Source organism: Aptenodytes forsteri, unplaced genomic scaffold (genome assembly GCF_000699145.1).
Source record: "Aptenodytes forsteri isolate BGI_AS27 unplaced genomic scaffold, ASM69914v1 Scaffold241, whole genome shotgun sequence".
Lineage (NCBI taxonomy): Eukaryota > Metazoa > Chordata > Aves > Sphenisciformes > Spheniscidae > Aptenodytes > Aptenodytes forsteri.
The window spans coordinates 7,293,580-7,309,425 of NW_008795252.1; the positions used below are offsets into that span (position 1 = coordinate 7,293,580).

General features: G+C 41.0%; 1 protein-coding gene across 1 annotated transcript in view; it reads left to right on the forward strand.

Moving 5' to 3' along the window:
* SOX5 (SRY-box 5) overlaps positions 1-15,490 on the forward strand; it is a 261,446-nt gene extending 245,956 nt beyond the window's left edge. The window contains exons 11-14 of the mRNA XM_019471987.1: positions 3,376-3,484; positions 4,653-4,826; positions 11,216-11,432; positions 14,816-15,490. Of these exons, the coding sequence (XP_019327532.1) occupies positions 3,376-3,484; positions 4,653-4,826; positions 11,216-11,432; positions 14,816-15,119 (804 nt within the window). The 3' untranslated portion in view covers positions 15,120-15,490. The remainder of the gene's footprint in view (positions 1-3,375; positions 3,485-4,652; positions 4,827-11,215; positions 11,433-14,815) is intronic.
* The last annotated feature ends 356 nt before the right edge of the window (positions 15,491-15,846 follow it).

The window sequence follows — 15,846 nt, forward strand, 5'->3', positions numbered from 1 at the left end:
CTACTGTTTACACAGCTAATCCAACACAGCGGAGTGGTGGCAGTTTTAAGAATGTGTAATTTGCTGTTGAATTAAGATAACGATGATGAATAGATCCTCCTTTTGTATAAGCTTGAAGCCATTGGGGATCTCTTGTCTGAAGTTCTTAAATAGGTTCTGTGAGAGGAGGCTGGGCTAGCAATGTCAGCAGGTTGCCAGTTTATTTGGGGTCAGGGAAGAAAAGATTTTTTTTTCCTTTGTTTCTTTGGAGCTTCCATAAATACTTTCTCCATCAACTGAAAGACTCTGTAGGAAAGGTATAGAGATGCTTCCATGAAACGAAAAGCAGTAAGTCATCAACTGAATGCTTTAAAGCAAAACAACGCAGGAATGCTGCTTGTCCCCTTTCGAATATTTTTGTAAGTGTAAAAGCATTTCTGTAGGTCAGGACTGGGGAAAATCAGCTGCGTGTGTTTAATGGGAAGAGCATAGGACAGGAAAGCGGAATGGTAGTTACATATAGTCAGGCTTTTGCATCCTGCCAGGGTGTCGCTGATCTCTTTCTGCTCTCCTAATGCTGTTGCAGAGGCTTAGGAAAGAGCAGGCCTTAGACTTATTCCTGCCTGAGTACTTTTTAAACATTTCTAAACATTAACACAGAAAAGTACAGCTGGCTGTTTTGACATCCTCTGTTTCAAGAGCAACGTCGTGCAGAAGTTCTTTTTAACTGCCACCTTATCGTTGCTGATTGAATTATATTGTCATTCTCTATGTTTAAGTAGCAGGGAGTAAATTGTCACCATGTTGAAAGGGTGGTCTCCCTGCTCACCCACGTTTCAGCTGGCCGGAGAGCCGCCTCCAAGCGCTGGGACTGAGCAGCGCAGCCCAGGAGCTCAGCACTCATCTGGCATTCCTTCGCAGCCCCTCTTCCTTTGATCATGCCTGCACTCTCTCACTTCATCTAATGTGGCTGTACCGCAAAATGCAAAACTTAGCCCAAGATGGATAGCTGCAGAGCATCTGTAGGCTTGTTAAGTCAAACTCTGATAAACGAGCCGTACCCGGTGTGTACCTTGCAGACAGCATGCCGGAGTATTCACTGACCTTAAGACTCAATCAGATCATGTCGGCAGAGTGTGGTTCTGAATGTAACTGCCTCCGACTTCAACAGCTGCGTTTACTGCATAAAGAAAAAGCTGTTAAGCCTGTGCCCTTTGCGCTCTCAGCTCTGTTTCTCTAAGAGGTTTATACATGATTCAAGAAAAGTCTGCAACAGAATAACTCCCCTCCCCCATAATACACCCAACAAGAGGAGATGTTATTTTATATTTTAGGGTGGTGGCAGCATTTTTAAATGATTTCTGACATAAAAATTTTTGAACTCTATCATTATGAAGTTGATGGTAAATAGGTTATTTTTGAGGAAGAACTATTGACTTGCATTATATAGCTGAGATCCGTTTGGAAGAACTACAAAGTCAACTTACTCCTGACTTTCTGTCTGCTGACAGGCTGCTCTGGAAATGAGAGCTGAGTTAAAACCGGTAGATCAAAGAGTTTGGTAAAGCTAAATGCCTGAATAGTTCAGGTGCTTATTTGAAGCTTCTCCAAGCTTCCTGGATCTGCTGTTCCTGGAAGTGTTAGAGAAACCCTCTTGTTTGTGATGATAGGCTGACTCTGCTGCATGAGCTTTTCCTGCAAAAACCAAGAGGATAACTCATCTTGCACCGTTTCAGTGGTGATGCGTCTGCTTATAGACAGAGCACCAAGGGTGTGAAAGGGATCCACAATGAAAATGAATGTGAGGAGAAGGAAAGTTAACCTCATGTTCCCTAAACTGTGCGAGTGTACGAAGTTGGCAGATTAGCCTCCTTACTAACTCTCACAAGAAAATCTTTGTGGAATGACTTAACATGAATTTGAACTGTTCTTTGAATTGCAGATGCAGAGACATCACATTGCAGGAAGCGTTTCTGTATTCGTATTGTTCTCTTTTCTGTTTTCTTCTATAATACAACCCAGTGACATTACTAGGCTACATAGAATAGTTGTAAGTCTCCGGTTGCCATGTGAAATCTGAAAGTTTTTTTAGTTTGTTGATCTTTTGCAGTCATCAGGAGTGGAACAGAGCAACAAAACAGCAATCTTTCAGGAAGAAGCTCAAAAGAATTTTTTCGACTGGAGCCACTTTATTATCATTCCGTATCATGTCATTTTCTTAGCTTTGCAAAAGGCACAGTGCCTAACGTTTTGAAATGTTAGTATTGCTTTCCTGAAAGATTTATTTTTAAACATATGATTGTCAGGAAGATAGAACGTTTATGAGTAAAATTCATTGGGAAAACAAAAGCAGTTGGAAAGTGGAACACCTTTGTATTTGTAAAGTCGAACAATTCAGGGGGAAGCGAGGTGTTTTGAAGAGAACATTGGAATTGATGGCCCTGGCATGTTGTTCTGGCACTGTCTTTAGACACCGCTGCAGCCTGACAGATTAATTGGCAGCACGCACTAGGCTGTTGCAATCCAGGGTTCACAGATAGTTCTGACTAGATGAATGACAGACGGGGTGTTAGTAGGGTTGGGCAAACAGTCTGGACAAGAACACAAACTGCTGCCCAAGTATCATGCTTAATTCAGGCTGACCCTTTCCCAAGGCCTGAATAAGTTTGAACTACAGGGGTTGTTTTTTTCCCTATGGGCTGCTTCCTAAAATATTGCCTTTTAAAAAAGAAAAAGGGCAAAGTCACCCATATCTCCGCACTTTGATTGCAGGCTGGAAATAGAGTAAACCAATAAATACATTGCAAAAGAGCATGTATCATCTAAACTTCCAGTCCAGCTTTGCAGTCCCGGGGACATAGAGAGTTGAAGTATTCTTCAGATGTACAGCCAATTTTATCATGCCTAATTAAACCAATCTTTTCAACACTATGAAGTTTGCTCATCACTAGCTAGTAAGCATGCTTTAAAAAGGACTTCGTAAAGTCTGCAACCATATCCCTTCCAGAAAAAATATTAATATATATTCTTAAATACCTGGCTCAGTAAACTGTTGTGAATGAATTGTTATCCAGCTTCCCAATGAACTTTCTAAATTACCTATGAACTTTGCAGTTACAATATTGACCGATTTTCCTGATCCAAATCCCGTCATCTTGCCCATATAGGACAAAACAACACTGGAGACCCTGACTCAGCAACTGGCAGTAAAACAGAGTCTGCAACTATCCCTTCCAGAAAAAATATTAATATATATTCTTAAATACCTGGCTCAGTAAACTGTTGTGAATAATTGTTATCCAGCTTCCCAATGAACTTTCTAAATTACCTATGAACTTTGGAGTTACAATATTGACCGATTTTCCTGATCCAAATCCCGTCGTCTTGCCCATATAGGACAAAACAACACTGGAGACCCTGACTCAGCAACTGGCAGTAAAACAGAGTGAAGACGGGAAGTTTAGCCATGCAATGATGGATTTCAACATGAGTGGAGATTCTGACGGTCAGTACAAATGGCTTATCCTTATTTCCAGTTGTGAATGAATTGTTACCCAGCTTCCCAATGAACTTTCTAAATTACCTATGAACTTTGCAGTTACAATATTGACCGATTTTCCTGATCCAAATCCCGTCGTCTTGCCCATATAGGACAAAACAACACTGGAGACCCTGACTCAGCAACTGGCAGTAAAACAGAGTGAAGACGGGAAGTTTAGCCATGCAATGATGGATTTCAACATGAGTGGAGATTCTGACGGTCAGTACAAATGGCTTATCCTTATTTCCAGGTTTGTGTGTACATGTCAACGGGGTTTGGAGGAGAATCCAAGTGCTTTGGAGGCCTGTGAGGAGTAAGAGCGGTTAGCAATAAGTGGCTATGAAACAAGGCAGGAAAAAATGATTCATCGTGTGGCGTTTTAAGTCTGGAGGTGATTTTTAGCCTTCTCTTCTGTACACTGCGTTTCTCAAGACTGGACCAAGAATGTATTTCTGATGGTAAAAGGGAATAAAGGAGGCGAATAGATGTGGGATAAATGAGATCACACAGTGAGTCCATGAATTATAGACCTGATCATCCATAGGTGACGCACGCTCTGCATCTGTAGGAACTTCGATGAAGCAAGCGTAATGTTAATTTCTTTCTCTGCTATTGCTTATGTTGTTATGGAGAGGTAAGCACAAAAACAGGCAGATGTGTAAATGTTCATTTGCTAGTTAGAGAATTGCTTAAAAAGAAGTGCCTGATGTTGCCATATATCACCCCCTTCTCATCACAAAAAAGGTAAAAGATAGGTAACATAATATGACCAGCATTTGGTAAGCAAGAAAGGAAGAAAGTAAAAAGAAAATCTACATTGATAAGTGTTGGGTTTACGTTATTAAGTAGTAAAAGATGGTTTAGAAAAGCTGTTTAATGCTTTGTGTTGAAAAAAACAATTGCAGTTCTTCATCAAGTCTATACTATGTGATACTGAATCAATAGAATAACTAAAAACTAGACAATATGCAATATATGGTATTTCCTACTGCTTCAAGTAAAAAGAAGACCCACCATTAACCTGTTGTGAACACTGACTCATTGGATGTGCAGCACCTGACATAGGTTACTGATGGCAGAGGAAGGTGCATAATGAAACACAAGCTGGGAATGTTTTTCTCTTTCTTTTTAGGAAGTGCGGGAGTTTCAGAGTCTAGAATTTATCGGGAATCCAGAGGGCGTGGTAGCAATGAGCCCCATATCAAGCGCCCAATGAATGCGTTCATGGTGTGGGCTAAAGATGAACGGAGGAAGATCCTTCAAGCCTTCCCTGACATGCACAACTCCAATATCAGCAAGATACTAGGTAAGAATGATAGAGCACTGTTCTTCCAGTAGCAAAACTCAAAAAACTTTTGACTGAATAGAGCTGAGCACCTGATGCAACAGAATTACTCTTTAGAACATCTATTTTGCTACTTAATGACTGCACCAAGGTCAACAGTGATACGAGTTTTCACCGTGCTGCCCAGTGTACGTTAACCATAACCTGAAATGTTCTTGTGTCTTTGTAGTTACTGAGACTGTGGTGGTGGTTTTGGTGTGAAAACATGGAACTGAATAGACAAAACCAGTTCATTTCATTAGGCTGTTGAACAAGCACAAAACAACTGCTATCGGTTATTTGCCCACATATTTCATCTAACTAGATTCTATGGGGTAGCACACCACAGTATTTGATTTGTGCCATAGCACTTTCTGTTCAAATCAATGGCCATAGGGAAAAGATCTTAAAATACATCCTTTTATTTTATACACTGATAGTTTTAAAGGATTTTTATTATGTTCCTGTTATATTAAATTTCCCTTTAGTACATGATCTCTATCACAAGCTGCTTTTATTCTAAATATTCTGAAAAGAATCCTGAAATCAAAATAAGAAACATCAGAACTAATTTCCATATCCTCTACTTTTCATATTCCAAGCAATATTTGTCATGAACATAATCTTCTGAATTTCATGTCATAGTCTTCCAACTTTTCACTACTTGCTCAAATTCCCAGGACCACATTCTGTCCTAAGTTACTCCTCTGTGACACGCTGAATGATACAGAGGTGAATAATGAGCATCTCTGAGGCCAATGAATTACTGTTCTGCAGAAAAAAAAATATCTGATACCAAAATGGAGTTGTTGCATTTTTACTGATAAAGGCTGTGTTACAGGACCTAAGCGTCCCTCAGGGCAGTGGGTAAAAGCTTAAGCAGGGAACATGTTTACCTGGGCTGCAGGTCTCATTGGTTTTGCAGACAACTCGAGAGATGTAGCACGAATGTAATGGCAGCATTAACCAGCTGTAGGGCTGGTAAATATGCTGAGTTTAGACTGGTCAGAGGTTTGAAGTTTAGCTCGATTAAAGTGGTGTTATGAAAAGTTAGCAGGAGGCAAGTGGAAATGAGACATAATTGGTCGGAGAGGCAGAATGTATTGGCCATGGATGGCAGTTGTGACGGTATTAACCCATGATTAAAAGGGTGGTACAAGATGATTAGATTAGTTACGGGAACAGGATTAGAAGGCTAAATTGGCTATGTTGATGGTAAAATAACCTTCTACTGGTTAAAAGGGATTATACTGGTCAGAGGTGTATGATGTGATTAGACTGAGGACAGGGTAGTAATAGGTTTGGTCTGTTTCTAAATTGAGAGTAGACCTGGTTAAACCTGTTTTTAAATAATCAGCTTCAGAAATCTACAAGATCATTCTGAATGGCCCTTTTCATATAGAAAGTACAAAGAGAGCTTGATGTTTTCCCTCTTAACTGATTGTTTTGGATAACAACCTCCGACAGCACGCTGCTAATTCATTCTGCTTAAAACAGGCGCTTGAGCTGGGCTGACATTTTACGCAGTCTCTGGGGTCCTGGTTGACATTTTAAAGGGCTTCTAAGCATTTTATAATACCCTAAAATCTGGTTTTAATAAGCCATTCTGCTGAAATTGTTAACATAAGGAATCACCTTTTACTATTTGGCGCTAGATCAGGGAGATATGGGGACATCTTTTTCTGATTAGATATACAGTAGTTGGAGTAAAATGTGCAAATTCATTACAGATCCTGTTGAGGTGACAGACAGTATAGCTGACTCCAAACTCTTTCTGTTTTGCTGCCAGATATGGGGAAAAGCAAGGTCTGAAGCAGTAAGAGATGATGTTTCTATTTCTTTCCAGCATCACATTTAATTTTTTTATTCCACCTATGCAATGGAGAGGGATGTCCTGACGTCTTCTTTCTTGACAGAAACGTTAGAAAGGTCTTCCCTCAATTGCAAAAGGCCAGTCTTTTGAAGTCAGCAGGGAGCTCTCTGTTAACTGAGGTAGGGTGAGCAGCTAGAAGCTTACAGTTCAGCCAGGTATTAGGGTCTCTTTATTAGAAAGCCACAATTCTTCCTTACCATTTTTTTAGCAGCACTGCTACACATTGAGGTCAGAGAGCTCGTTGTCATGGAGTAGCTTAGATGGAGTTGTTACCGATCGAGGGTCACTTTTATAGTAAAATGAGAGGAGGTGCCCTTCTCAGCACTAGAATTCTCTAGGGATTATGTTTGACACTGTGGTATTATGTTTTGAGCATAAAAATTAGATACATGGATTTGTCACTAAATTCATCTGTGCATACGTTTGTCATCCATCTGTTCATTGCAACTTAAACTTGTGGATAAAGATTTTTTTTTAGAAAATTGTTAAAAAAGTGCTAAAATGGGTCTGCTGGACCCTATCAATTTAATAATGCATTGTTCAGATATTTTTGTAAATATTTTAATTAATTTCACTGAGAAATCTACATAAAGAGATTAGGAAAAGATGAAGTTAGATACTACCTTCAGAAGTTCTCCCGTGGATGTGTAAGTGTGTGAATACAAACCTATACACATACCTATACATCATACAAGTGTTTGTGTATGTGAGGGTATTTTTTAAGCCTAAAATCAGCCTGATTCAGATACTCAGACTGAAAAATGTCAGTCCAGTGGACTAAAAGTTAGGCAGTATTACAAACAGCTGAAAATTCTTGTCAGAGAAACTTGGCTTAAAAACAGCGGTAAGCAGAGCTCCTAACCCCACCTAGTGCATACGCGTGTGCGCCCAAGCACAAGTGCCGGGGCACGCATGGGGGCATTTTTCTTCTGCCCTGGACTCAAACAGCTGGCCCTCTACAGCCGTCTTCACAGTCATCGTGTGGGCACAGCTCTAACTGCCCTAGCTCACTTTGGGGGTAGGAGCCATGTTTGGTGCTGCAAAGTCTTACAGTTTTCTCATTTATTTTCTAAGTACCTCAGCCACCAGATCAGGGAGAATTGTGCGAGAATCCTGCTTGTCAGTATGTATGCATCCAGGGAGGGAACGGGTTCTTGTTTTCATAGTCAGGGAGAAAAGCCTTGCATACTTGACCCGCTCAAAGCTTTCTAACACAGATGGTGAGCAGAAAGCTCACCCAAGAATGTAAATCTTCCCTTAAAAAGAAAGATTTTTCAAGATTCTTCAATCACACCTTGTTTGGGCTTGGGCTTGGCACTGTGCATAGGTACCCATGCCTGCCTGCGTGTGTTTATAGACACGTAAAACAATGGCAGATACAGCTATTACAAATATACTTTGTCTAAACACAAGGTATTTTTAACCAGTTTTAGTATGTTGATTGACGATACTCATTCATAGCTTAGCTTGCCTGTGGGTGCAAATTCATAGATCAGAGTTACATATTCTTCAAACTTTCAAAATTTCAGATTAAGACCAATCAGAGAGCTAGCTGGATTTTGTATATTGCTAAGAAAATAAGTGAAAATGATAAAACATAAAACCCAAGGGTTTATCATCAGAAAATGTGCCCTTTTTCAAAGTTTATTTTGACAGCATTGTTTGTTTAATTATTTATGATACTTCAAGACATACTAGTAAATTATATTTAGTATATTTTGTAAAAATGGTAAAGTCATAGTAAGAGGAGGTATCACTGCAGAAGGCAGCTATTAAAAATTTGCTAGGAAGAGAGGTGAGACTGCCAGGATTTTTGTTGTATTGAGTTTGCAGCTTAGGAAGGAAAAACATAACGAATGACATTTATGTATAAATATTGTATGTGTAACTGTATGTATAAATATTATGCATCAAAATTTCAGTTTTTATGGCCCTGATCCTGCAAAGACTTATGTGTTTGCCTAACTTCACCCACTATTTACAGATCTTTTCACATGAGGGGGTAGGAATCTGCCTGCCCAGATCTGACTGTAGGATTGCAGCAAGTGAGCTAGCACAGCAAAAGAGGAATTGTGCTGGGATAGAACATTTTCGTGGCAATTTTGCAACAACTGATTTTAATTTCTACCTTTCTGTCTGTCCATCTGTCTCAAAATATATCTGAGTTCCTACATTGCAGGTCCCCTCACAGCATGTAAAGCAAACGTCAAGATTTGTTTAAAGACTGAGGTTTTAAACTTTATTATTCACGAATAAAACCTGATTCATCAGCAGGCAATGGGGCTGGGGCTGTTTTTCTAAGCCGCTGGGACTACAGCAGGTCTGTGATTAGAGGACTCTAGATTTAGACTAACTTTTACGATTTTCTTCATATGCTAAAACGCCAGCATGCCAGTGTCTACGAGGTAGAATTTGAAAGTAGACTACATCTGGGCATCTTCCAGTAGAGCTCATACGCTTTACCCTGAATTCTTAACATCGTTCAACGCAGACCCTATCTATGTTTCCATCTTACGCAGCGTTAATAGGTGTTAAGTGGTTTGGAGTCTCCACATGTTTATCACTGTGTCATTTAGCCCAAAATCTAGGAGGTACTACGTGTGGAAAGTTGGTGTCACTTTCTCTAGTCATTCTCTTTGCCAGAAAAAGCTTGGAATAATTTCTCTGCAGCAGACAAAGCTGCTGACCAGGATTCTGGCCGCAGAGGTTTGCTGCCCTGTGTAGCACAGAGCCCTGCCACAGATCCCCGTGCACAGACACTACCTCTGTTTGACATATGAAGTGCCATGCAGGTGTTTTAGTCCAAATCCTAGAAACCGTCTAGTCATGCTAATGTGGTGCTGCGCCTAAGCTAATAACAATGTAATTAAACTGTTTCCCATTCCAGAACTTGCTGGAGGATCTCTGCATGTTACGTATTGTAAACATCATGAAAAATGATGGCTTTGACTCCAAAGTAATGTTTGCTAAGAAAGGAATGTCCGTTGCTCCTCTTCAGAACAAAGACATCATTATTTACGAATCGGTTATCTCTAGGTGTGAGGGCAGGCTGTAGCAGCCTGTTAGCCCTTCGCTCCAGAAGCCCAAACTGCAGCTTGGAATAAAGATTCAAAGAGCAATGGAGAAAATGGTGTCAATAACCAGAAGGGGCCTTTCTAGAGGGAACCAAACTGTTTTCTTTCCTGGGAAGGGATAACTGTGCTCTCTATATTGCGAGTCTTAGGGGCACGTTGAGCTAAGACCAGCCTGAGTAATAGCATGAGCTAAGTACGGTATGAGTAACCATAAAAAATGAAGAACAAGAGGAAGTCAAGTATGACATATGACATTATGAACCCATTAAATTGAGAAACTATTCAACCTTTTTTTCCAATGGGAAAATTGACTATTTTCCGATAAAGTTTTCCTTCTAGGCCACATGTTTCATAGCTTGGACCATTCCTGTTATTTGAAATGTATCTTACCCTCAAGCACTTCTGTAGTTCATGGAAAAATAAAATAGGATAACTGATTCAGAAATTTTACTTCCTGCTTCCATATTATGTCCTTTAAGAAATACTAGTTTATAAATTTCAGGAGGTATTTGAAAACAATTATAAAGTCTTCATTATTTCCCTAGCTCAAATATCCACACTAACATAGGCAGAGTGTCAGAAACAAGGCTGCCAGCAGTGAAGCCATAGTGTGGCTCCATGGAAAGGTGTGCCAGTATCCCAGTGCTCTTCCCTTCATGACACATACTAAATTCTTTACGTTGGAGCTGGCAGTGTTCACCAGGACTTGGTCTTGGAGTTAAAAACCCCACTGAGACTACGGGATAGTTTATAGCTTTTAGAGGCATTGCTTCAGGGTCTTTGCAGGCTCCTATACCCAGCAACATAGCATTTATGATCAGTTCATATTCTGCTTCTCACAAACCTGGAAGCTAGAAAGATACGGCATTTGTCATGAAAGACTAAGCTGTAGACATGTGCATATCCAGCATTTATGCCTTGATCCAGCCGTGGATCAAGGCATAGCGACTAGATCGCAGCACATGGGAGTGGTGCCTTGTCTAGAACGGGAGGTGAAAACAGGCCCATGACCAAAGGAAAGTGGGGGGAACGTAGCAGAGCAGACCCTGTGTATCTAAGGGGTCTTTGGCCATTCCACTAAAATACACTGTCTTGTTTTCTAAAACAAAGTGTCAGGGATTGCTCATTATCAGGATGATGGTTTTACTTCCCACCTGAAAGACATTATAAAGTAGATAACTTTCAGTAAAATACTGAGTCCAAACTTCCAGTATCATCTCTCTCTGCCTCTTGGCCATACCCAAGAGGTTTACCAATCAAATACAAACAAGACCTGACCCCTGTCTAGAAGCTCTGACAGATTCCCAGCCCAAAGCAATATGACCGTAGGTATCTTGTTCTGGGTGACCTACTTGTTTCTCTGCCTTTCAGTGTTTGTGGGTGAGTAGAATCTCATTTCTCATGCCTTTTTTTTTTTGTGACAGGATCTCGCTGGAAAGCTATGACAAACCTAGAGAAGCAGCCATACTATGAGGAGCAGGCCCGACTCAGCAAACAGCACCTGGAGAAATACCCAGACTACAAATACAAGCCAAGGCCGAAGCGTACCTGCCTTGTAGATGGCAAAAAATTACGCATTGGCGAGTACAAGGCTATCATGCGCAACAGACGCCAGGAGATGAGGCAGTATTTTAATGTTGGGTATGGGACCTTTAAAAACTACTGCTCGTTTCAGCAAAAAAAAATTTCAGGGAGAATTCTTAATTCAGTGTGGTAAATATTATATTTTATTGGCAAGAACATTATATATTGCTAACAGAATATGAAGCTTATACTTTAAAACACTTTCTATGTGTTCCAGGAGGAAGTTAGGCAGTTAGGGATTTTTTTGTTGGCTCTGCTATATACTCATCTTACGGCTTCGGCCAACTGTCTCATTTCCACTCTGATCGTGCAAAAGAAAAAAAGAAAAGCTTAAGATTTTCCAATGAAACGTAAGTCTTCTAATAAAGCCTTATAAGTATTACTTTATTTTGAGGCCTCAGAGACTATATCTGAATGAATCTATGGTAGTGCCTCTTGATCCAAAAGCCAAAAATACAAGTTTGCATTCAGTATGATCTGTGGCAAGTGGTCTGCAAAAGGACTGCTGAACATACTGAACTTGAGCTGGAATATGGACTTGACTCAGTTAATTCATACCAGGCGTGAAGTTGTCTGCATTGTTCATCGTGAGGGCATTTGTCATACTAGGGAGTGTCTTCCAGTACAGTAAGCTAAATGCTTTGTGTTGAGCATAAATTTCAAGAAGACTGGTTCTGATAAACAGCTAATAGATCAGCTTGATATGGTTAGATTAAAATCTGCCTAGAAAACTAGCATGTATTTTCCTTCTGCAAAGACTCCTTGGTTTTGGTTGCAGCAGATCAAAAGAATCGGAAGTAATCAAATATTCTGCAGTATTTCTGTATTCACTTCAGAAAATTAAAAGCTACATGGTGGTCTTAAAAAAAGCAAAACCAGCAACAAGAACGACCCTCAAATAATGGAATTTGTGTTCTGTTTCGTCTGAAATTGGAATCATTTTAATATTAACTGAGTTGCGCATCTCTCTAGTTAACGGCTAGAAGTAGCAATAAAGGAGAGGATATCTGTCCAGCAACTGTTAAGTGTCATCAGACTGTGTTTTAAACAGCTACAGTGTGCATTGTTATAATAAGCCGCTCAGCAGAGAAATTTGAGCTGCTTAACCCTGTGGCGCTGGCAGGTCCAGTGATCCCAATGGTAAGCAGTGAAACAAACACAGGGAAGTCAGCCAACATTTGGCATCAAGAGATTAAAAAAAGAGGAGGGGGGCCTTCTGGAAAAAGAATAGGTGGCAACAGAGCCCCCAAAACACTGCTTATCTGGTTAACACGCATGCTTCATCATGGGAAAAAAAAATAACCTTGTAACATTCTGCATATTATTTAGCTTTCCAAACAAGGCTGACATTGAAATCAAGACATTTCAGGAGATGATTTGCACTGGGACATTAGAGCACAGAACCTGGGGTGAAATCTTTATAGAAGTTACTGACAAAGTGGCCGATGACTGCAGTGGGGTCAGTGTTTGATGCTGGCGGTCACGGCACGACAGTTGCATTCCTGGTTTTAGTTGCCCATCTGCTGCATCACCCAGTACAGGTCATTTAGGGCTAAACTTCTAGACACCAGTCCAGCTCCTGCCTGGGCACCAAAAGAAGTGATTGGGTTTACAAGAGTTGTGGCTGTGCCAGCTGCTGGGACATGCTGAAAGCCTGTCTGAAGGCATCACGATGGGAAGGACTGGGCATTCTTTGCAACTCTTGTACTTAATTCTTCTATGTCTCAGTGTCCTCATCTGTAATGGTGGTAGGGTAAGCTCACCTCACTGTACTGCTGAGAGCCCTAATACATTAGTATCTGAGGACTGCTTTGAGATCCTCTGGAGTGGACATCCTCTAGAAGTGGAAAAATACTATTCTTAAATTATTTAATATTTGAAAAGCACTCTGAAAAGCACCATTTAAGTGCAAAGTGTCCCTATTGTTAAATATTAAAAGCAATTTAAGTGTGCTGAATCTTGTTACAGAAATGCTGACTCCAGAAAACAAAGCCTTCCTATTGAATTAAGAATAAAATGCAAATTAGATCCGCTCCCTACTTCAAGAGCTATATCTTCAGCTGACACAACTTCTACTTGTTTCAGAAACACGAAATAAGGACTGTACGGAGGGAGGCCTCACTCAAATGGCAGGCAGGAAGTATCTGAAAATGCAGCAAGCAATTCCAAACAAATGTAAAGCTGTTTGGCAGAGGAAAGTCTTTCAGGATCACTGTACTGTGCAAGGCTTACTGTACAGCCAGGGCACAGGCAGGCAGGGGAACAGGGGAGGGTTTCATTCTTAATTAAGAATGTTCATCTCAAGAGACTCTGCCCTGTCTCCTGTGGCAAGGCTTTTCAGTGCAGATGGACACACCGCTGATGACATTACAATGTGCAGCATGTACTGAAGAGTATTACTGCAATGGAATTACTTCATGCAGCAAGGAAACAAAAGGAGCATGAATTTTAAACCTCTAGGCTTGTTGGGACCCTGAAGCTTCTCAGGGAAACAAACACTGGTATAACACAGCTAGTGTTCTTGATGCAAAGGGAATTTCTATGGCCTGGAATAATTCTTCTTTCATTACTGCAGACAGGTTTCCAAGGCTTAGACGCCGTATAAAGGCATCCTGTAGAGGATTTTCTCAAATGCTCATGTTGCTTGCTTGCTTTTTATTTATTTTTAAATAATGCATGCTTCTGTTTTAAGTCTGCCTTTTCCCAATTTTATCCACCTTCCTTCAAAGGTTCTGCTTTTCACAAGTGCCGCTCACTGCGGAAACTATCACCTTCCAGTGGGAGGCCCTTAGTGATCATCCTATAAACCCATGTTGGCCCCAGAAGGCCCACTGTTCCTCTCCCTAATAATGGCCAGTTCTCTGAGTGAATGTGGAGTAAACATTGCCTCTTTGGAGAGACCTGCCTTGCTTTCTTCTCATCCACTGGTACTTTCCTACAGCACCTCCCCATTCCTCTGCAAACTACCTCTCCGTCACTGTGTCTCTCCTCTTGGCAATGTGTTACTTTTATGTCTAGTCCTGCCAGCAGCTTGGATTATTTAAAAGGAAGATTTTCAAAATACATGTTTTTTAAGTTGGACCGCAATTGAAAGGATGTTTATTTTTGGCTGGCAGCTCATGGGACACCCAGTTTACCCAGTAAAGAAGTTTGCATCACAAGCAAGCAAGCTGAAGCTGTGTAGTTCAGGTACAGCTACAGATGTTTACAGAGATTGGGTTTTCTTATCCAGTGAGGTTGGTTTGGGCTTGATGTTCATTTCAAGAGCATCAGTTGGTGAGTCTGGGATATTGATACAAGGGTTGTCTTGCGTGGGCCATCCAGGAGCTTCCTCTGCATGCCCAAGAGCATATGCTATGGGCTTGCAAAGTGCTGTTGTACTTGCCCTCCTTTTACTCCTTCCAGTATTCAAACGTCCTTTTACTTTTTCTCCACGGCAGGCAACAAGCACAGATTCCCATTGCCACCGCGGGCGTAGTTTACCCAGGAGCCATTGCCATGGCAGGAATGCCTTCCCCACATCTGCCCTCTGAGCACTCGAGCGTGTCCAGCAGCCCGGAGCCCGGGATGCCCGTCATCCAGAGCACTTACGGCATCAAAGGCGAGGAGCCTCATATCAAGGAAGAGATGCAGACCGATGACGTCAATGGAGAAATCTACGATGAATACGATGAGGAAGAGGATGACCCCGATGCGGACTATGGCAGTGACAGTGAAAATCACATTGCGGGGCAAGCCAACTGATCAGGGTCCAAATATCTCGTGACCTACAGGACTTCGAGGAGAAAAGTAAAAATAAATAAAGCCCCATCTGGTTTATCCTTGCCAGTGGCCAAGCACATTAACTTTCTCATACACTGACTGTTACTTTAACTGTTAGTCTTAACTAGTTGGGACATCAGCTGACTAATAGACATCAGCCTGCATCAGAAGAAAAAAGGCTCAGAAGAAAGGAAACAAAGACAACGATGACAACAACAACAGAATGATATAAGCTATGGGTAAAATAATGCCAGTAATTCAGCTGCTATACCCAAGCACTGAAGTCTTACCCGTCGACCTTTTATTATTATTATTTTTTTTTCAAATAAACTTTATGGCTGGGTGTTCTACAATGTTCTCTCAGGTACATGCCAACAAGTGGCTTGTGAATGTGTTTTGTTGTTTGCTACAGTTTAAAGAGAAATAATTTTTTTTTTTTTTGGTAATGCACCTGTCTCACTCAGGTACACAGTGCCAACAAGTGGCTTGTGAATGTGTTTTGTTGTTTTGTGCTACAGTTTAAAGAGAAATAATTTTTTTTTTTTTTGGTAATGCACCTGACAGGAAAGAAAAAAGATAAAATTCCTTTGACCCCCTCTGTCTCCTCCTCCTCCTCCTCCTCCTCCCTGGCAAATCTGGGTCAGAAGTGTGTGTGCGTGTGTGTGTGCGTGTGTGCCTGTGCGCGTGGCTGGCAAGGAAGGAAGTGGGG